Source organism: Pimephales promelas, chromosome 16 (genome assembly GCF_988280905.1).
Source record: "Pimephales promelas chromosome 16, fPimPro1.hap1.1, whole genome shotgun sequence".
NCBI lineage: Eukaryota > Metazoa > Chordata > Actinopteri > Cypriniformes > Leuciscidae > Pimephales > Pimephales promelas.
The window spans coordinates 19,694,572-19,718,400 of NC_142784.1; the positions used below are offsets into that span (position 1 = coordinate 19,694,572).

Below are 23,829 nucleotides of genomic sequence, written 5' to 3' on the forward strand. Positions count from 1 at the left end.
CTTATTCTGTGTACAACAGTTGTGCCACTTAATATTTTTGTTGAAACTGATACGTGTTTTTAAGGATTCAATGATAAGAGTAGGCTATTTAATTGAAATAAAAATATTTTGTAACAATTTAAAATTATTTGATCAATAAAGGCATCCCTGCTAAATAAAAGTTAATGAATTTCTTTCTTTACATTTTTGTTTCGTTTGAGTGGATGTGTGGCTTAAGGGTAATACTTTAATACTTTTTGGGGTGACTGATGGTTATTTTGGTGATTTCACAGGCTAGGTGATATTTGTGTGCCTAACCATTTTACTCTCAACAGATAATCCCCATTCAATCCAAATTATGACTTTGTGGCAATGAAGACGGCAATTGATCCACGGTGTTGGCGCATAACAGAATTCATCTTGTGTCCAAATTGAGGTATAGTGGTAAATATCAAATGAGAAAAACAAAAACAGGTCTGTCAGGTCTAATGTGAGAAATTTGATGTAGGAATATCCTTTTTATAGTTCAAAAACAATGAAATCTCTTATTCCAAGACACTCTGTCTGTGATATCCAGCATTGATTGTCTAATCAATGGCCAGCACCGTCCACTTTATTCAGCAGTAGGTCTCGGAAACCATGGTTGCGCCCTCTGCAGCACATTGGGGTAACGCTGGCACATCCAACCTGTTCAGAACCTGTTTTCGGGCAGAGATGTAGCAGTACGCCTTGTCTTTCTTTGCTCCAGGATGGTAGTGTTGTTGAACGGTCAGGTGGGCGTCTGTTGGTGTTGGGTCTGAGCACAGTTGGCAGCCACTGTCCAGAAGGCACTCTGGAGAGCAGGCTGGGTCATGGTGGCACAGAGGACTGACACCTCCTTGCTGTGTGTTGCTACCTGTATTACGCTGGTCTTCCAAAATGGTTATTCCCAATCTCCATCGCTGCCATTTCTTTTTGATTTCTGACTGTACCTAAATAAATAAAACACATGATAGGTAAAATAGCAGTTATATGAATATACACGGCCTAGGATAGCAGGGTTATTATCATTAACAAAAAAATAAAATAAATTAAATTAAATTAAAACATTAGCTTAAATAAAAATGATAAAATTAGATATAAAAAGTATATAGTATATATATTCCATTTAGCTGAAGTACTAAAATACATTTTCTAAAATTAAAACGTTATAGACAGAACAATAAAAGAATTAATAAAAATGACAAAAAACAACAAAATTACTAAAACGTAAAAAAAATCAATTGAAAACAGAATATTTAAAATTAAATCTTATTCAAAATATTAACAAACTATAATAGCATATCAATGATAATAAAACTCTCTCTCTCTCTCTCTCTATATATATATATATATATATATATATATATATATATATATATATATATGTAGTTTATTTTATTTTATTTTAATTAAATACATTAGAGTATACATTAAAAATATTACACTATACAGTATAGCAAAAATATATACCTCTTTATTGAAAAAGCAGTATAGTATGGCCACCAGAAAACCCTGTGGGGCAACAGCAACAAATGTGTCAAAATGCATTAACTGGAAGGATATACACAACATTAGAATAGTGCAAGGAAAACAAAAAGTTGATGATCTAGGCCATGTTGTGACATGGTCTGTCTCGCTTGTTCCCCTTAGTTGTACCTGAAAGGAATTGAAGAAGAGTTCAAAGAACAGGTTGACATTGCGAAGTACGCCCCCAGTCTGTTCATCTGTCATCACAGCAAACACCACCTCATGAATCCCTAACAGGGGAATGAGGGTCAGCGTCGACTTGGCTAACCTGAGGAACCAAGAATATTAGACGCAGATTATACAAAACACAATCTCGCTTCAAAATGCCATCAACTTTTCTTTCTTTTTTTGAGATCTCATTGTTTCAATACACGTGTTATTCCACTATGGAAAAGCAGGATTCAAGCTTAAAGGCTAGAGGGAAAAGAATAGCTCCCTAAAATATACGCTGTCCTCAAGGCAGAGGGTGAACATTTTCTTCAACATGGCTGAAACATCAAAATCTTGCTAAGGCACTTTATGTGACACAGTTCCAGTTTACATAACATGGATGAAATCAGAATTACCGGCTACAAGGAAAAACCAAAAGATCAGGGCCCGGTTCCCCAAAACGTTCTTATTGCTAAATAGTTCTTAACCTATTCCTTAACCTCTCTCTTAACTTTATGGCACGATTCATAACACGTTCGTACAGGCCATGAGTCCACTGAAAAAAAAAACCTAGCGTCTTCTCCTGAAGACACCTAGCTTTGGGCGCTTGAGAGCGTTCTGGCGCAGCGTTTTTTTCCGTTGAGACATTTTGTTGCTATGATACAAAATATCTGCAGCACAGTTTACCTGTTAACTGATTTCGCAGATAATTTGCTTCACTGATATGGAGTGAACCGAAATGAGTCGATTGGAAATTAATCATAAATTGATTTATAAGAATCGTTTAAGCAAATTCATGGTGTAGGAGCCATTAAAAATGTTACTTAATGTCATGGTTGTATGTAACTACTGTCTGCTCGCCCCCCTGTGGCAAGGGAAAAGAATTAAACCCCTTTTTGGGAACTTCCTGAAGGCAGCCATTTTAAACAGGAAGTGATGTGGCAAGGGCAGAGGGAAAAAATGGAAGAACCAAATATAAACATTTCACTCAGTAGAGCAGAAGGAAAACATTTAATTTTAGAAGCATGTAATAAGAAATGGCAGACAGTTTGGGACTCATGTCATACAGGTCGGCATTATTATAAGGTCCAAAAAAACATAAAGCGAGGCAATATAATCCACAACTTAAGCAGAAGAGAACAAGTTATTTTCATGCATTTAAGAACAGGACATTCAAAGCTAAATTATACTTTACACATTATAGGGAAACATAACAGGTTTATGTGAAGTATGTAGAGGAGACAGAAGAACATATAGAACATATATGAAGAAATGTAAGGCGTATAATAAAGAAAGGAGGATTCTTAAGGAAGAATTGCAAGCAGTAGGGTGCCAGGAATTCACTATAACCAAATTATGAAATGATGGTCCAAATTCAGGAAAACAAATAAAGGCAATCATGAGGTTTATTAAGAATAGTGGGTTATATAATAGGATTTAGGAAAATTTAGTTCATTCTTTTCACACTCCATCACAGTAGGTGGCGGTATACACCTTTAAAGTTGGTTCGCAGCTTCTTGGTTCGAAGAAGAAGAAGAAGAAGGGCAGAGGGGAAGGGAGACAGTTTTTTGACCTACACTACACAGCACTGTTTTTTGGAGCACAGAGTTTTGGCTTCAAGTTTTCACCTTTCTGTTAAAATAAAACAGATGTAGCGTCAAATATACTTTCCCTCACGGAAGTGGTTTAATAAGGAAGCTACAACATTAAGTCAAAAAACTCCCAAGAAGGACATGCAGGCATGTGGTTGGCCCAATCAAGGCCTACATCTGGAATGATCAAGCCTCGAGTGACACGTATCGACAGCTTTGACAGGATTCTGAAATTCATCCAATGCGTGAGTAAACAAGGGTGAACTTATTTCTAAAAGCTGTGGTTGAGAATTTTGGCTTTGATCAAAGCATGGTACAAGAAGCTGATGCTTATCTGCACATTGTGGCCTGCTGATTCTATGGAAAGCTGGATACTTGATTGTGCTTGTTTGTGTCAAACATAGCTGATAAAATGTCCAAAAATGAAAAGGATGGAGTTGAACAAAGCATTGGATCACTCAGTTCTATGCGTAGGGGAAAACTTGGATGAATGAAGTAAAGGCGTTGCTTGCTGAGGGTTGTGATTGTGGAATTGATTAAAAGAAGTGCAGAGATATTTTTTATGTCACTTGAAGAATTCAAGACTGCTCATAGGCTTATGCAAGAACAACTATCCAATGATATCAGAGAAAATGAGCGCATTGACTGGTTTGAGCCTAAAATGGCTACATTTAAGAACTTAATGATTGAATATGAGATGTGGAAAAATGTTCAAAAGGATCCACAAACACTCATTGAGCCAAGTAATGGTGTTTCGAATGTGTCCAAGAGGGCACATAAATCTCGTAGTTCTCACAGCTCAAGTATGCCATTTATCTATCTGGAATGAGTTATTACTCTGCCGGTGGAAACAGAAATGGGGTTGTTTGTATTCTTTCTGTAGTCTTATGCAGTCGCGGTATCGTAGGCTACACTATACAAGTGGTTTGCTTGCAATTGGCAAAGGTGCATTATCGCCACCAACTGGGCTGGAGTGTCTATTATTCAAGCTCTCAATCTCAAGAATGTATGCTTGTGAGGCGTTCGGAAAAATAGGTTAACAGTTTTACAACGAATGGTAAAACACCTGTTGGAAAGCATCTTTTGCAGCGATTTTTGTGTGAGCAGCATATCAGTGAACACCCCAAACCACTCGGGGAGTTTCACGTCTTTGTAAACACTCTGAAAAACCTGAAAATTCTCGGGACAGCAGCATCTGTCTAAAAAAACAATCTAAACCATTCTATTTCATCAGAAACGATCTTAAAACAGGGCTTTAACTGTAAAATACCGAACTTGTCCTTAAGGGAATAACATAGTTTAATAAAAAAAAATGGTGGAGTATCCCTTTAAGCTCTTTTGACATTTTGCCTGACGTGGCTATATTAAAAAAATTTCGCCTCCCAAGACAACTCATTATGGAGCTGCTGGACCTTCTCAGACCTGCGCTTGCCAGGCTAATGTGGCGGAATTTAGCTTTAAGCCTTTAACCATTGGCAATCAATACTGCATAACAGAAGTAACTGTATTCAGAATTGTTTGACAAGAAGCTGCAAAGTACCTTATTATTAATTAAAAGTGTTTTACATAATATTTAGAAGTCGTTAAGCCCATGTCAAAAAGCGGCACAAGTGGCACAATGGGATAAGGAGGGTGGATGCAGGCCAGCTGACAGTCTTGCCTGGGCCCGAGACAAGATCATCTTAGATGGGCCCCCCAATGCCCAGATCTCTCCCTCTTTTCTGGCAGCCTGTTGCAGTTCATGTTAAAACACACCAAACACACCACTTTGTGTGAAATTATATTCATTTTTTTGTCCATCAACAGCCCATTATCTGTTCACCGATGCCGACAGTGACACATTTCAGCCGGCTTTTTATTTCTCATCTCAATAAATATATCTAGTATGGCTAACGCTAAGAGTGAGCGTTATCGGGGAACCGGGCCCAGGTTGTTTTAAATATAAAATTTGCAAAACTAAGATACTGATGAACATGAATTAATTTGTTGAAAAACAAACAAACAAACAAACAAAAAAACACTTCATTATTACGTTAATTTAAAATAAGACAAATTCTTACCTAAATTTATAATCTGTATATCTCATCTGATGTGCTTTTAATTTGGAGATGATGATCTGAACAATCCTTATAAATATGAAAAAGTTCACCTGCAAAATATGATTATTTATATATAAATAATTACATGTAGAATGCTCAATGTAAAGGGACACACAACTTCTCATTCTGGAGAATGCAGAAAACTGCATAAATTATCACATGCAGCCGAGTGTGACGGATCCGTTCAAACCAAGCCACAATAATTTCGGAGTGCAGAAAAACATTTCCTCAACACAATCTCAAGAGTGCTCAAGACTAATGAGTCATCCATGTATAATGCAAGAGTGACTGGTTATTTAACTGGTTGTTATGGTGAGTTCCTAGGTAGTGTTGCACCAGCCTTTTGTAAATTCGTTCTTAAATTGGAATGTAAAGTCCACACTAGAGGCTTAGTAACTAGCTAGTTTGTAACTAAATCTTTACCCTATTCGGTTGCAGCATTTGTTTATAAGGCAGAATAGCTAATAGGTCATAAGCTCCCCATAAAGTAATGCGTAGTCACACAATGTGGTATTTACTCTCAATGATCCAATAGCAGCCTTCAAATAGATGAGTTGTGAATAACATCATGAATAACATGTATTTTTTAAACATGTCAATAACATTCAGAAACTGTATTTGAAATTTGAAAATTACATTCATGACATTATATTATTTTAAATGTTTAACATGGACCAATGCTTTAAGAGGAGCGCATACGGGTTCTTGTTGAAGAGCCTCTAACAAAGTAATCTGCACATAATGTTCTCTATTTTTTGCTGATAATTTTTTTTGATAATTTTTTTTGCTGATAATTTACTCACCCCCATGTCATCCATGATGTCCACGTCTTTCTTTCTTCAGTCGAAAAGAAATTAAGGTTTTTGATGAAAACATTCCAGGATTTTCTACATATAATGGACTTCAGTGGGAACCAAACGGTTCAAGGTCCAAATGACAGTTTCAGTGCAGCTTCAAAGGGCTTTAAACGACACCAGACGATGAATAAGGGTCTTATCTAGGACCCTTCGAGTCATGACTCGAAAAAAAGGTTTGTTCATTTTGATGAACGCGTTTGAACAAGAGAGTCACGAACACTCATCACAGAACAGAGCAAGGCGAGCATTTGTGCTCATAAAACTTAAACTTTTTTATTTATTTTTTAAGTGACCGATCGTTTCGCTAGATAAAACCCTTATTCATCGGCTGGTGCCGTGTCAAAGCCCTTTGCAAACCTTAATTTCTTTTCGACTGAAGAAAGAAAGACTTGGACATCTTGGATGATATGGGGGTGAGTAAATTATCAGCAAAAGTTTTTTTTAAAAAGTGAACTACTCCTTTAAATGTAAGTAAACGTAAACATTATTATACAGTATATGTCTAAAGAATTGAAGTCCGTCGGGTAAAACAAAAGCTTTTTTGATGCAGTTCAGTCAGTCTGCTGTTTTATTCTAACCGTTGCTCCCGATGGGAGACTACCATAAATATTTAGATAATGCGTAAAGTTATGCTTTAAGTTAAATGGTGCAACACAAAAATATTTAGGTAATAAGTGCGCAAGTTGTAACAGTGACCATTTACGTCAAGTTGTATGCAACAACTTAGCATAGCTGTTAAAACCATTCCCGGATTACTCAGAACTTGGAATTCTTTCACCTCCTCCTCACAAATAACCACTGGAACATAGGTCAGAAATCATACTAGTAAAGATGCAGCAGATCTTTCAGCCCTGACTATGAGGAGAAGCATCATTTGTTGTCATTTCCAAGATGGTAGAAACTAACGCAATATTCCATTGATTAAAAATGTCAAGTTCTGAGTTATCTGGAACACAGGTTGGAATTGGGAAATTTCCAGTATTCAGTAGAAATAAAAGATCTGTAAACAGGACGAGGTCGAGGGACGTGGGAGGATGGCGCGAGGCCAGTCCGATTAATGATGAACGACACCTGTCGCACCGGTCTCGTATCTCTCATGTCCCTTGACTTTGTCCTGCTCGCCACACACATATACTGTAAGCCTATGTGAATGACTATAAATCAGAGAACAAATTCAAATTTTAGACAAAATGAGATAAATACAGAGGAAAACTCACTAAAATTGCCAAAAGGATTGGCGTTCGGATGATCCACCAATATGCCATATTTTCGTTGATCTCCCAGCACCTTGAGAAATGTGTAGGGACATTTGTAATGCTTAACCAAAGTTGATCTTAATCTTTAACCAAATGAAAGCATCAAGACTTCTGGCACATCTTACCTAGTGTTCTCATACAAGTAACGAACAACTATCCAAGGCACCACAAAGAGCACAGGCGTTCCTGTCAGAAAACAAGCAAGACACCTGCCTCACATTTGTGCATCCATTTAGCATTTCATTTATACTTTCTTTAAAAAAAAATGTTTTTAATTTAATTGTGGTAATTGTTCAAATTCATTCAATGTTTGGAAATATATACATTTTAATTAAAACATTTTTGTATATTTTTGCATATATTTAATGTTTTTTTAATAAATTTATTATATGTAGTTTTCCGCTAAAAAAAAGAGTTGAATGAGTTTGTTACACACCCCAGCCGATGAAGAGGTACACACAGAAGTAACTGTTCTCTGAGAAGACCATCAGCACCACCAGGTTGTGAAGATATAGACCTTCTACCAGTAGCCAATAGTAGTTGGCCCCAACACAATACTGCATCAGGACCTGAGCCACACGGCAGCCTGACATCACCTGTGGGATTTTAATGTGGGTTTACTGTACCAAACAATGTACTTGAATAGTTTTGTAGCAGGAGCGTTTCCTCAGAAAATAAATCGCCAGAAAATAAAAAGATAAAATGATGCAAATTTTATAAAATATGAAATTAAAAAGTGTCTAAATCCCATATTTTTAAAAAATGACATTGTCCAACAGTGACACCAGCGGTTAAAGTTACACCGAGATGCAACGTCTTTCTTGGTTCCCCTCAGCTCAATGACTTTTAACAGACCCCCCAAAAGTGTGTCAGGGGATTGGCGAGTTTAACAGAGAACGAATGGGGAAAAAGTCATGAGAGAGAAGACAATGCTTCCATTGTACTTTGATGGGCCTATTACAGTTCATACTATACAATCTGGATTCATAAAAAGGTGTTAATGAGAAGACTAATTCAAAAATAAGTATACAACCCTAATACATGGATATCTCACTTTACAACACATCAGAAACAAACTTGAAATGACTTGAAATGACTGTGACCAATGTTTACTGATCTTTGATGAGCAGTATTTTGATGACTGATGAAACAATAATAAGTTTATTAAAGACTATTAAAAAACATCAGTTGAAAAAACAAAATCGACATGAAATCTAAAATTTGTTTATCTAAACTTAATTAGTTTTTATTTTGTGATAAATTTAAAGATAGATTAGATTTAATACATTTAATAAACAGAACATTAACTGCAAAGCTAATATAAAAATAGAAAATAGAACTGTATAAACAACGTTTATTTACACTGTAAAACTTTAAGTGTAACTGTAACATAAATTTACATTTGATTAAAAAAATACTGAGGACTCCTTCCAGAACAGCAGCTTTTTTGCAGCGTGTAATTACTGTAATGTAATTGAGTCAGTACTGTATTTCTGCTTACCTCGTCACTCAGAACGATTGAAACATCTTTGTTGTCCCCGAACTCTGGAGCGTCTTTCATGAGAAGTGCGTCTCTCGTGAGAATGGACACAGCTCGCAGGATAAATGAGGCAAACAGGTTGGTGTGGATGTAATTACGTGTGCAACGCAGCTTCCTGCAATAATACGCACAAAACACTTTATGGCTTTTCAGACTTGAAATACTTAACCGTGGGTCAATCTAAACCCTGGGTGAACAAATCTTGCTTCACTTTTCAGACTGCTCATAACTTAACAATTAATCCTCATAAACTGATGTTTCACACTGTAAATTCTTGAACTCTGGATTAATGTTCTTATTTGGAGCAGTGACATTGATTGGGCGAACAGCATGTGGCATGTTTACATTAAGGCTCTTGCTTTTTTATTTTCTAATTGCAGGATGATGAATTAGGCCAACAGCTTTATATTGTGTTATTTCTTCTTCTGCATGCCATGTTCTGCTCACTTTTCTGGAGGAAAGCAGTCACTTGCCTGAATATGAGAAGTATGACGAAGGCTAAAGACAGGCTGGCCAGGGAAAGAGAGTAACCAACTGTGTACATCACTCTGAAATAGGCCAAGATCATCATCTGATTCTCCTGTGAAAAAAGCAAGAGAAAGAATAGCACTATACAGACATGAGCCAATTTAATTCATGTGACAACTCTGAAAGAAAAACCATCTCAAATGTCTTGTGTGCGACATGAAGGCAAAGCTTCAGAGCAATTCAGATAGTTTTCATACTGACAACCACTGAAAGCTGCCTTGGGCAGAGTGTAATGACATTTTTATATTCACGAATCACAGTAGCAAGTAATATCCAATAACTCTGCAAAATAACTCTGTGAGCAGGAGATAAAGTCTCCTTTGCCAAAAAGAAATAAGAGCAGAGCTCTGCAAATGACACTAGTCGGATTGCTTTATATTATATTACAAGTGCTTTGGTTCATGAAATTATGGAACCACATAAAAATTCACCCAGCCAGTTTCATATTTTACATAAATTCTCCATACACCACAAATCAAACTGGTTTCTTTGACTGAGACTTTTTCCAGTCGTTTTGAACAACAACACGTACATGTGATCCATGAAAATAAAGATGTCAGTACTCTCTGCCTGAGAAAGCTTTCAATGGCTGTCAGAATGGTGGAATTTAACAATTGACTCGATTCAATTCATGAATAGGAATTTGAGTGAACTGGTACCACAGGAAGTTAAATTGGAATTTGAACTTGTATGACAGTAAGTGGAATTTACTGAATTGCAACTCGCATGATTTTAACGACTTATTAAGTCGTTTTAACGACTTAGTATGTCGTTATAACGACATAATATCTCGTTATAACGACATAATAAGTCGTTAACGACTTATTTTGTGGTTATAACGAGATATTATGTCGTTTTAACGACTTATTAAGTCGTTTGAACGACTTAATTATGTCGTTATAACGAGATATTATGTCATTTTAACTACTTATTAAGTCGTTTTAACGACTTATTATGTCGTCATAACGAGATTTTATGTCGTTATAACGACTTAATAAGTCGTTAAAACAACATAATATGTCGTTATAACGAGATAAGTTTTCTTTTTCTTTTTTTTCTCCCCTTGCGGTTCAGGGCTTCCGTAATCAGATGTATTTGGTGCAAACAGGGATAAAAAGTATATACCCCAATATAATTAAATACACTGCTGGATCTATTAACCTGGATGCCAGCCGAACTTAGCCCCGCCCACAACATTTGAGGATGGGAAGTGACTATTTAAGCGAGTATTTATTTCATAATGTGATTTTCCCCCCACTTTCAATTCTTTTACTTCAATGTAAGGTTAGAGTTTTGCGATGGATAAACAACTGTATACATGTACATTAGATGCTATACATGTCTCTTTACCTGTGCTATCTGCTGGCTGCCATCTGCATTGCATTGTGAGTGGTCTCTCCATGTGCGGCTGTGGTTGACAGTGAGCCACTGGCCATCTGGACCACATTCCCGTGACACAAACCCATTACGCACTAAAGAGGACAGTGATGCATAACAGGTCTTCTTTTACTCCAAACATGTCTAGAATTGGAGAGTCTTCTATGAACCTTTTAATAACTGAGTGCATAGAAATGACAACCAACTGCATCATTTATGGTAGTCATTCATTCTTATGTTAGTATGTTCTAAATCTGTCTCATCGTTTTTACCGGCGTAAGATAAAATGAGTTTAAGATAACATTTTCACATAAAAAAATGGTGCGCTTTTAGATCCTCTTTTGAAAATTAAAATGGTAAATTGAATGAAGCATACTTTTTTATTTTTCTATGCCAACAGGTACTATTATTGGCAGTGGTACCTTGATCATACCATGGCAGATACCAGGGGCACGGCACTTTCACCGTTGTGTTGGGAACTCCCTCTGTCCAACAAGCGTACATATCAAACATGCTTTTGCAAAACAAACCTACTGGAGAAAATAGAGTTAACGTGAATATAAAGGTGATCCAGTGAGGTTTAATAACTGCCAGAGCTTATTTCATACATAAAATTGTATATCTAATTGTTGCATTCCATGTTAGAAGTGAAACTAAAATTATCCTTATTGACACTCCTTACGCAAGCAAGATTTACTGTATATGGCAAGAAAGATTCATGACAAACACTTGGGGTGGTTAGTGTATGTCTGTGTGTTTACTTCTCTTTATATACATAGTAAATCTCAACTAGCTGTTTTCCAGTGTTGATATAGAAACGCACATGCACACACACGGATGGGAAGAGCTAATGCCTACCCGAAGGTGTGGGTTGTGAGCTTATCTTCAAGATGCACTCGTTCCGATACCTGTTCCATTCCTGCACTGTGTCCTTCACCGTCTTCCCACTCACACTCTGAAATAACACGACACCATGAGGTTTCAACTCTCTTCAAACTAAATCAAAATTGGCCTTATTTACTGTCTTAATATACAGGCTAGAAAGACTTTGGTGGACACACAGCCTAAGCAAGCCTATAGTATTGCAGGCCTTATGAGAGCTTTACGGAAAACACCAGCCCGTTCTCATCCCTGACGCTTTTGACAATGCGTATACATCCAATGCACATGGCACCCTTTAGCGTCAATATGACACGGAGATATATATAAGCCAGAAGGTGCCTCCTAGTGGTCTAACCCTAACCCTACCGCAGACCTAAACCTACCCACAACCGAAGCGTGTCATATTGACGCTAAAGGGTGCCATGTGCGTTGGATGTCTACGCATTGTCAAAAGCGTCACTATATGACGCCCTAGGATAAGAATGCACTGAAAACACACACTCAAACAGAATTAATCTTCATAGAAATGCATTAACAGCAAGCTATTAGTTTTCGCTGCAAAATATATGTTGATCAATACCTCAGCTCTGCACAAGATGGACAGAGTGAGGAGGAAGATGGTGGAGGTGCTCTTCATCACTGAGACAGGTACCAGGGGCCAGACATCTTAGAGCTGGGCCCTCGTCCAACCAGAACCAGAGCAGGCCATTCTTTCAGACCTGTACGCCACCAGCTGCACCCTTCAGGACTGAAACATAGCAGAGAATACTAAGGGCAGTCTGACACCTCGAAAAGAATTAAAGAAAGCTCTTGAACTTCCAGTCTCTCTCAGTCTATACTTTACATGATCTTATTAAATCCTTTGAAATAAATCTGTGTAACACATGAAAGTACCCCACGTCGCCAAAACCTGCTTTAACTTCAACCTGAATACTGTTCGGTTCTTTTATTTCCCATCTATACACTGTATGTACTTCAGTCTTTACATAGTCATAACAATTTACAGTCATTATACAAAAATGGAAATCTGAAAATGTAGTACAGAAAATCTAATCTCAATATAAATATGAACATGTATTTTTATATATTTTAGTTATTTAAATGTATAGAATTAAATAGTATAATTTAATATGAATAATTATCAGTCTATTAGACCATCCCTAAACAACTAAAATAATGTCTGCGGAAACAGAAGAATTAAATACAGAAAGAAAATTTAATGGAAATTTGTAAAAGTACAGTGCATTTGAACAGGAATTATTGATGGGCAAACTAGAAAAAAATCCATAAAAAGATTAAAATAACCATAGAATTGGTTGACTGAATGGGTTGTCCTTCAGCAGTCAATATAATCCAGATGCTGTTGCTAAATCTCAACTTAAATCGATAATGGTTCAAGGAGGAAGGTCATTTGATCTCCAAAAGAACACTTTGACGGAAGTCTCTTCAAGCGTGTTCGAAAGGAGGAAACAGTACGTTTAATCGAGATGATGTGTAAATAAGTGAGTGTCCTGCTAAATCATGTATGAGCAGGTAGGTGTTGAATAATTTACTTGATTTTGTGCTAAACAGGCTGGAAAGTGCTGAGGGTATAAACACAACACACATGAAGGACTTAGAGAAGGAAATTCCGGAAGAAGACATTCGTGTAATCACTCTAATCACATTGCTAGGGGAATAGAAACAGTTTACTCCATCTCAATCCCTTCAACTTCACCTGTAATTTCAATAATTTCCCAAAAAGGACACAAATATGACCTTGAGTGGGGTCTGTGAAGTCTTAATGCTTGATTTGATAATTATGATTATATAATTAGTTTAGTTTATTATATAAACATGGAAAATGGTAATATTTGCTTTATATAAAACGTTTCCCTAGATAGTAGTACACTAAAGCAGTAGTTTTCAACTGGTTTTGTTATTAAAAAATCTAATCAAATACTGAATTTTATAAAACTATTTGCATGAAATATTAACTTAATATAAAAGAACAGAGAATAGTTTGTTGCAAATCTTTTGACAATCCATATTTAACCATGTTTGTAACCATTTCTCTAATCATTTGTGTCAAAATACAGTACAACAGCAAAACATGCAGGATTTTATTTTAACTGAATTTAGCATTGTTTCCCCTATTGTCTATGATCAGATTCAGGACCATGTTTGACTATCAGGACTATCACCCTTTATTTACGTAATGATTGTGTTGTCATGTTACCATAATAGTTCTGGGCACATTTTTAAATAAGTAATAACAAATAAGTAATTTCTAAGTGGGGTGTGTTCCATAACTCACAATGTGTGCAATAATTTACTCCTAAAGGCCAGAAACCTACTCTGCAATGTTTATATTGCCTCTCCTTAAAGGTTCTTTTGATTAATTCATAACCCATAACCCACTTGTGCCAAAGCCAAACATACAATCACACAAAACACTGGACACAGTCGAACGACTGTAAATTACATCAGTTTGCCAACCCTTTTGGCACATCAACCGACCTTTTAAAAGCAAACATTTAAGGATAATAAATGATATCTTTAGATATTACATCTCTTAAAGGCAACACTCGCCTACCGATTGTGTTTTAGACATGTCAGTTTCCAAAAGACAATCAACAGTTTTAACAGAGCAACACTGCTGAGAGGCGCATCACCACCAGGCTGCAGGAAATCAGTTAGAATGTTGTACGTCCTGCTGATTATAACGCACACTATTACCATTCATCTTACATTACAAAATGAAATAACAGCATGAAAACAGTCATTTAGCGGGTAAAAAGTAATTTAGTTCATTTCAGCCCATTCTCATCCTTTCGCGTCACATAGATATGACAAAACGGCGCTATACTATGCACATGGCATTCTCAGCTTGTGGAAAATCTGCTTGTGATTAACTTTGATTCATCGTGTGGTTTTTCTATTCACCACCTGTGTTATGTCAATATGTAAAAAAGTACAAAACAGATTTAGTAGCAGTGTGATCAATTGCTAATTGAGCAGGAAAGGGCTGTTGGGTTTACCAGTTTAAATTTATTACCGGACTGGTAATAAATTTATTATACGCACATTTTTCTTCTTTTTTTACCGTGTGCACCATAAAGTAACTTGTGTGACATCACCCAATTCATATCTAGGAGTAAGAATAAGCTTCAATGAGGACCAGACTTTGTCTGTCTATGCAAAGCTATTGTACCCATTATTTTGTGGGGAAAGTTTAATGATTGTTTGCTGAGATACATGAGACATTTCAATGCATTTTCCGGAAAGCAACAGTACATTTTGTTTTTACACAAATAGAATCTGGGTTCAGAATCTGGGATCAGTCCTGTACTTTTCTTAATGCTTGAGATAAACAGAAACTGAAAAGATTTTTTCAGAGTAATAAAGCTGATGTTTCAGGCAGTCCTGCACTCGGAGACCTTCACAGACTAACAGCAACATTAATGAGCCAGATTCGCTACAGCCATTTACTTGTTTACACAACTCAACGTCTGCCTGCGACCTGACCTTAAATGCACCAGACATAATTTATTACCCAAGTAAGTAGACTACGTATCCTATAGTCTACTGAGGCATCTAACCAGGGCTGTAACCATGTCTTTATTGAGCATTGGGGGGGGGGGGGCTTAGATTATTTTAAGTCTAGGTGTAATTGTGAAGTAATCAATTGAAATCTAAACATGCACACATTCACTATTATTTGTATAATAACTAATAAGTTTAAAATGCAACATTTCTTGTCTTGTCACATTCAGTTATGAATTAACATGTTTGCACATTTTGATGTGCAAAACAGCAACATTTTATATCAAAAAGTAGTTTGCATCACTATATCTTACTCCAGCTGGTTTAACATTTCTGTGAACAGTAAAGCTCGCCTTCTTTGATTTGATTGGCCATCTCAGTCATTTTTACGAGCGCTGTTACACCAAAGTCTGGCTTAAAAATGTAACTTATGCACTTTCACTCATCAATATGCACTTTTAATGAACTTTTAAAGGGTTACATCATACTTCCTTAAAACAAAAAAAGTATACTTAAGTTCAGTTTATTGATTCCAGATTCCAGAAGATGCGTAATATCGCCCACTACCGTAGTGGGCGATATTACGCATCTTCTGTAACATAATATTCCAGCAATACAGTGAAAAAATGTATTGCTGGAATATTATGTCAATGGAGGGAAAATAATTACATGTACATATTTGAAGTAAATTCCTATTTACACTAACAGTTGACTACACAAAAATTTAGAGGTGTTTATTCAGTTTTCTTTATAAATCAATATTTTCAAACAATATTTTATACGACAGTAAAACTAAGTAAAAAAAACATATTTAATAGGCTACCGAATCAAAAGACTAAACACAACTACAAGGCAATCCAAGTACACTTAGTTATACATTTAAGTAGGCTTATATCTGGATAAAAAGATACTTAGAGTATAATATATAATATACTTAAGAAGGCTTCAAATATACTTAGACTTTTTGTCAGTGTAAATCAAGTATACTTAAGTGTAATTTTAATTATATTTCTGAGAAGTAACCTACTGTACATAAAGACTGAAAAAAGTATACTTGCTCATTTTTTTATTTAAAATAAGTAAAATAACAGCACACTTGAATAAACTTTATTTTTTGGAAGGGTTCCCCCATCAACCGTGTGCAGCATCATATTTCTGTCAATTAATGTGCAAAAATACATATTACCGTGAAGTTCACAGTTGTTTGCAAAGGGTGCTTTTGTTGGTATACTTTGGCTCAAAAGTGAAAAAATGATAGCCATTGCTTTAGACCCCTGGCTAGTTTGATTTTGATGATGCTTTCTTAGTTCAACAAGCCAGATATATAATTCATATAAATCATCAAAGAGTATTGAGTTTGATAGGTGACTGTTGTTCTCCACTCCGAGGAATGCAGAATGGGCATATTTGGAGATCTATGAAAGCACTGAAACTCAGGACCTCCTTGCACTGAAATGAATGGCATACACTCTCTGTTCAAAACAGCTTGTTTAACATTCCTATACTGCATCTTTCAAAGCCATCTATGAAGATCAAAATGGTCTTCCCAAAACCAGTCCCAAAGTTAGAAGGTTCAAAAAGGATAAAAGCAGGGATTCCATTAGCTGTATCAGTTTATTTATTTCTACAGGACTGTAATGTCCTCAGTGCCGTCATTTATTTAGAGAGTGATTCAGAATGACAAAGGTTTTTTTTGTTTTAAAAACTGGAATTAGCAATAAGTCTGCAAAGAGTTTAGAATATCAAACTTTAAAAAGCCAAAATTCTGAACTTCAGAATTATTTAAGATAAGATTGTGTATGAGGTATTTTTGTGCACAATTGAAGATTCCTCAATTTAGTGTAATACAAAAAAAGGTCTGTGAAATTTTACGTCAATATATTTAATAACAGTATAGTGACTTACTGCTATAACTATATTTGTTATAATCAAATCTCAGAAAACTTAAATAATTTACATTTCATTTGAATTTGTAAAAATGTATTTGATTGATTAAAGCATAAAGGCCCACCCAAACCGAACCCTCAGTGAGACATCCTACAAAAACATATAAATGTTCATACAAATTTGCCACCAAACTATTTTACCAAAATGTAAAATAATTAGGAATTGCCAGGAGAGTGTGTCAAACTACTAATTTCAGGATAGTATTTTATTGTTTTAAAATAATAGGGAAAAACACACCATGAAACATCACCTCACAAAAAGTTAACTTTACCATACTTTATTTTAAATGCAATTCTCTCATTTCAAATGAGAAAATCATGTGTCAGATTCTTTTCTGACATGTTCCTTATTTCTAATTGAGGATATGGTGGAAACTCAACATTATCCCATGATGAACTGCATTGCATTGCACATACACTCACAACATTGCACAAGAGTAAACTAAACTTAATCTGAGAATGTACAGTCCCATAACAACTTTCATTAGTTTCTACTTTAGGTAAATGCAAATGCAAGATCCTCCTGAGATCCTTATTGTATGTTGTTCAGGATCAGTCTGGCATATCCAAATACTGTACAAAGCAAGACGATCAGAATAGCACCAATTTACAATCCAGGAATACTGATGCTGGTATATCCAGTGAGAGAAACGTAAACATTTAAAGACAAGAAAAAAGTAAGGATAAATTCCTTTGCTGGTCTCTCCATGAACTATCATGACAAACAATTCTGCAAACCAATACAAATTGATAAAGGTCAAATCAAGCGTAAAGCGGCAATCAAAAGTACATGCATGATCTAACCAATGATAATCTGAGAAACTGAACTCTTGACTGAGGGAGCTGTGAGCAGCATATTAACTGCTTTAACATTAGAGTGGAAAACGTTCACATGAACACACACATAGTCCTATTAATTATGACGATTATGACGAAGTGTTGAAAAACATTAGCACTGTGTGCATTCTGCTCCTGCTGCGGTGCCAAGGCCATCGCCCTTTAACTCAGCTCATATTGGGTTCACATTTGCACATAAGAATTGGTACCAATAACCATAAAGTAGCCTACTACATTACAATTCATTTTTATTCATTCACTTTTTCAATTTCATATCCGTTGCAATAATTCACATTATTTTAAAGAACCCCTTAGACATTACAAAACTTGTTCTCCAAAGTCAACATTTGCCACACCAAGTTTTCAAAAGATTTCAGATGTTATACATTTTTAAGTTGCACTGTTTTTTTTTTTTTTTTTTTTTGAGAACGAGAACGAGAAGAGTCGTGTTGACCGCTGTTGCGACATGTTCGTTGGGCTTTCGTCTTTTGTTTTTCACTTGCACGCCGTTAATTGATTTTAAGCTCAAAAAGACTTTAATGGGCTGAATTAAAAATCATATTATAACCAGCTGAATCACACCTGTTACATTTATGACAATTTGTTTAAAACTCCCTCAGCCAGGTCTATTGGCACAGCACCTCACTCTTAAAGGTTCTATATACAGTAGAACCTTAAAAGGTTCTATCAGCGCCACGTATTTGGAACCCCAAAAAGGTTCTATACACTCTTAAAAAAGGGTTCCTCTGGGTTCTATATAGAACCCTGGGGTTCCATACATGGCCAATAGAACCTTTTACCAAAAAAAAAAAAAAAAAAAATTGGAGTTCCATATATGAAGCGGGGGATGGAACCATTTCAGGGTTCTAAATAGAACCATTTATTCTAAGAGCTTGCTTTATGAACATCTTTGATATAGGCAATATAAAAATGTGACAAGAGGACAGATAGGCTAATTCAATAACGTCAAGCAATGGCAGTTCTTCTATGATTAATAATAATAATTCATAATCTGCTAAATACCACAACACTGACAGACAGATTTAGCCCGATAGTCAAGTCAAGCATATTGACAACCTAAATTAATTTGCAAATGAAATGGTCAGGATGGAACCATACACAACAGCATGATAATCAAATATGCAGAGAATTTTTTTTACCACTCCGGTTCTAAAAAGATAGCCTAATCGTTTTCATTAAACAGATAGTGTTCATTCTTCATATTACGCACTTACTTACAAAACATAGAGGTAGCATAGACACACATAACACAATTTCACTAGTACATTTTCAACATCCTACCGTTCACATGTTTTTGGGAAATGTTATTTGAATTCCTTCGTGTTGAAATGGTGCTGTGCTGTTAACCAATCCAATTTCCTTAGTAAATTAGAAAAGTTGTGTCGCTCGGCTTCTGGGCGAAACGAATCATTCTAGAAGTCAATAGTCAGAAGAAGAAATGAAACTGCGCTTCCACACGCAGTTTCTCATAGACAGTATCAGAGCGCGCGCACAAAACGTGTGGACGCGCGTCACCTACAAAACAGTGAGAAAAAAATGTTATGTGATGTTCTTTTTCTTTAAAGGGGAAAGGAGCTAAATAAAGTCATAAAAAAAAGTAATGTCTTGAAATTAAATCGACTTAAATCTACTGAAATGAAATAGCCTATTGGATAAGAACATACAGGCAAATTGCACTGTGCTGAAATGTTTGTAGAAAACTTTTCTCACAATGGCTCTGCCTGCTTGTTCATCATGCCATAATGTCATGATATGTCATCAGGTATCAATATCAGCCAATATAAAAAAATGAGCAATTAAGACTTAAATAGAGATCAAGTCTAAAATGCATAAAATAAACAAAAGTTAATATTTTGCCTTTGTATTCATTGTGATATGTAAATCACAAATGACTTTTCAACCAGGCTAAATGTTTTTTTTTATGTTTACATTAGCAACTGAATTTTAATCCACAGTGCAGTTCCTGGCGAATTTGGGATGAATGTGTCATTTTATTTATATTTTCTTATTTTAAACAGAATCAGGTTGAGTCACTTGCTATAGAAGGTTTGGCCTTCTAACCTGTAACCCTGCCTTTAACACAAGGGTTTTTGTCTGTTTTTCACACCCAAAGCAATGGCACCTAAAACACATTACTAAGCGATATGAACCAAACCCAGTATGACTCAAATTAATATTGCCAAGATGGAAAGTACATATAATTCCCAATAAAATTCATAGTTACCTTCTAATATAAACTATTGTTTACTCTATCTGATGGCATGTGATGCATTGACAAAATGTTTAATCAGTTTCATGCAAAAGGTGAAGCTTCAGAACTTAATTCGGTGATTAGTTCAATTTAAGAAATTTTAAAGTGAAATTTTTTTAATTCATTGTGTATTTTACTAAGATTCAAATCCACAGGTGTGAGAAATAATTTGCATGTGCCTGGGAAATTCAACATTATCAACACACAAAAAAAATGTTTCTTCCTGACAGAGAGTGAGTGCACACTTTCAAAATCTTATGTCATCTAAAAGGGTTGTGTTACATAATACTATAGCTAAATTAAAATGGGTAGAATGAACCTACGCACTAGAATCTATTCAATATAGGGTTAATGTCATCACAGTTTAGCCTATGTATATTGCAACTAAAGACACAACAGCAACATAAAGACATTATAGTCATTAGTACAGTTTAGCAGGTACTTCACAAACTTAAAAGCAGAAACTAAAACTATTCAAATATAATTCATATTTTTCTCTCTTAATAGGCCTATTCCATGAAATTGCATCTAAAATATTTTCAATTCGATAGATTTCATTGAGGATTTTGATCACATATAGTCAGCTTTAATAAACAATTACAGCACCAGACCTAGACAAATCATTTCAAGACACTTTTCGAGACCAGTGGTTTCATCCAGGCCAAAATTACTTGTTCTGCTTCAGTGGTCACTCAATTAAGTAATTGTCTGGTTCCACAATAAGCTGAATCATCAAAGTGAATTAGCCAATGATCTCAAAACACTTCAGTTTAGGGGTTTCCCTATCAAACAATGTGTGATAGGGACATGATCTGCATAATACAGCATATGCTGTAATGCTGTACAGGTATATGTGACATTCAGTTTTAGGGTGCAGTGCAGATTCATTTTACTTTATTTTGTATAGTGTACTAGACTCGAGGTGGACAAATGTTTGACTCTCTAAAGTAAGTTGAGTTAGAACCAAGATGACAAAATCATTTTAAGGTCACAGTAGGAACAAAGTGGTTAATTAGTAATTCAGGATTTCCGGATCTTCAAATCATTTACTTTAAGGTTAATCTACCTGTCAAATCTACCTAGATTAAATATAATATAAATATTTTACCACTAACTGAAAAAATAAACTACATTTTGCCAGTTGATGCTCTTATATTGTGTTTTACTGTATTGTCCTTAATATATATATAAAAAACCTTTGTTTAACGTCCTCGAGTATTTTGCATAATCAACATTGTCTAGAGTGGTATTTTTTCAGAAGTTAAAAGCTTTAAGCCTGCTTATTATTAGTAAATCTTTCCAAATACTCAACATTCCTCTCTTTAATCTCTGCACATTTGAATTGCTATAATACCTTCCACTTATCCTCAGTATTTCAATCCGAAGTTCTGACTGACAAGAACAATGAATCACAGATGTGTCGATGTCCTGCTGATAAAGCCAAAGTATTATTTGCAGAAGTAAATTGTCATTTCTGTTTCTGAATGTTTCTAATACATGTTAGTCAAATGAATTGGAAGCTAAATAAGGCCCTCTGAGTGTCTGGCCTTGTAGTTTATTCTTGTTTTTAATCTGTTTTTAAATGTTGCTTTTATATGTTATGTTTTTTGTAAAGCACCTTGGATTGCACTTCTGCTGAAACGTGCTATATAAATAAAATTGCCTTGCCTTGCTTGACTAAAGACTTTAAATCTTTTAAGACAAAAAAGGTTTGGAAACTAGCCTTTTTAATTCACAAAATTCTCACGCAAGCAAGACAAGGTAATTACACGATATCTGCTGTTTTGATTATGAGAATAAAATTTAATTTTATAGAACAATTATCATAGGAGGAAATTTCCTCAAGAAAACACTGACACTCAATTAACCAAATCAAATTAAACCCTACAGCGCTCTCAGTGGACTGTGCTCTCCATTTTGTGATTCCTTTTATCTTACAACATTCACACAGCCATAAAATAATCTTTCAGGGGCATAATTTTTCTAATTTCTCCATTTGTTCTGACCTTTAGTCACACATTTAAGCGTTAAGCATGTTGTCTCAGCTTGGCTTGATTCTTAAAGATGGTATGTAATGAAATAGCAGCAATTAAGCTTTATCTAAAACAAACAAATAAATAAAAACACAAAGGTTTCTGTATGAAGACGGCAAATGAAATTGACGAATTAATTATCCATGGGTCTTTTTCACTGATCAATAAGATTACTCTCCATCTGGGATGGCTCCAGGCAAGCATGCTGACCAAAGAGGCACCCCATACAACCACTCAAAAACACAACGAGGAACTGTTTGTGTGTGCTTGATGGAGAGAATTAACATCCTGTGATTGATGAAGCCTTTTGAAATACTGGTAAAAATATCAAAATGCCATTTAATAAAAAGAAATGCTCAGAAATATAGTTCTTGGCCCTCATGATGGATAGAGTGCGAGTGGAAAATAAATTATTCCATTGATTATATAAATTATATGTATATTTAATTTTACAAAAATATCCAATATGCGGCAGTCCTGTGGGTGAAAATGCCTTGTTGATGCTAGAGGTCAGAGGAGAATGGGCCGACTGATTCAAGCTGATAGAAGAGCAAATTTGACTGAAATAACCACTCGTTACAACCGAGGTATGCAGCAAAGCATTTGTGAACACACAACGCGCACAACCTTGAGGCGGATAAGCTACAACAGCAGAAGACCCCACCGGGACCCCATCTCCACTACAAACAGGAAAAAGAGGCTACAATTTGCAAGAGCTCACCAAAATTGGACAGTTGAAGACTGGAAAAATGTTGCCTGGTCTGATGAGTCTCGATTTCAGTTGAGACATTCAGAGAGTCAGAATTTGGCGTAAACAGAATGAGAACATGGATCCATCATGCCTTGTTACCACTGTGCAGGGTAGTGGTGGTGGTGTAATGGTGTGGGGGATGTTTTCTTGGCACACTTTAGGCCCCTTAGTGCCAATTGGGCATTGTTTAAATGCCACGGCCTACCTGTGCATTGTTTCTGACCATGTCCATCCCTTCATGGCCACCATGTACAATCCTCTGATTCCAGCAGGATAATGCACGGTATCACAAACCTTGAATCATTTCAAATTGGTTTCTTGAACATAAAAATGAGTTCACTGTACAAAAATAGCCCCCAAAGTCACCAGATCCCAATAGAGCATCTTTGGGATGTGGTGGAACGGGAGCTTCAATGGCCTGGATGTGCATCCCACAAATCTCCATCAACTGCAAGATGCTATCCTATCAATATGGGCCAACATTTCTAAAGAATGCTTTCAGCACTTTGTTGAATCAATGCCATGTAGAATTAGGGCAGTTCTGAATGTGAAAGGGGGTCAAAATATTAGTGTGGTGTTCCTAATAATCCTTGAGGTGAGTGTATGCAGGGCATTTATTGGTGGAAGAACAGCTTTCAGACACTCTTTCTTTCTGAG

At 35.8% G+C, this 23,829-nt stretch overlaps 2 protein-coding genes across 3 annotated transcripts in view; one reads left to right on the plus strand and one right to left on the minus strand.

The window, feature by feature from the left end:
• Positions 1–271: 271 nt before the first annotated feature.
• On the minus strand, positions 272–19,635 carry gipr (gastric inhibitory polypeptide receptor). Of its 2 annotated transcripts, none has more exons than XM_039662578.2 (14): positions 19,419–19,635; positions 12,389–12,556; positions 11,785–11,881; positions 11,349–11,456; positions 10,900–11,021; positions 9,495–9,601; positions 8,983–9,136; positions 7,918–8,077; positions 7,607–7,667; positions 7,443–7,512; positions 5,330–5,418; positions 1,657–1,795; positions 1,471–1,512; positions 272–950 (listed from the first exon to the last, which is right to left on the minus strand). In XM_039662578.2, exons 2-14 carry the CDS (start codon positions 12,443–12,445, stop codon positions 597–599), a joined length of 1,560 nt encoding a protein of 519 aa, XP_039518512.2. In that variant the 5' UTR covers positions 12,446–12,556; positions 19,419–19,635; the 3' UTR covers positions 272–596. The 2 variants fall into 2 exon arrangements, with proteins under 2 accessions (XP_039518512.2, XP_039518511.2); XM_039662577.2 differs by having other exon boundaries at positions 11,349–11,459; positions 19,419–19,634.
• Positions 3,359–23,829, plus strand: part of eml2 (EMAP like 2) — a 45,063-nt gene continuing 24,592 nt past the window's right edge. The window contains exon 1 of the mRNA XM_089121174.1: positions 3,359–3,514. Within this exon, the coding sequence (XP_088977300.1) occupies positions 3,511–3,514 (4 nt within the window). The 5' untranslated portion in view covers positions 3,359–3,510. The remainder of the gene's footprint in view (positions 3,515–23,829) is intronic.

What these genes read in the sequence shown, in the direction of transcription:
- gipr (XM_039662577.2), bottom strand. Translation starts at nt 12,445, where the DNA reads ATGAAGAGCACCTCCACCATCTTCCTCCTCACTCTGTCCATCTTGTGC. An exon ending in CCATCTTGTGCAGAGCTGAG is followed by an intron (nt 11,882 to 12,388) that starts GTATTGATCAAC and finishes GTGTTATTTCAG; the next exon opens with AGTGTGAGTGGGAAGACGGT. An exon ending in CAATCGTTCTGAGTGACGAG is followed by an intron (nt 8,078 to 8,982) that starts GTAAGCAGAAAT and finishes AAAATCCCACAG; the next exon opens with GTGATGTCAGGCTGCCGTGT.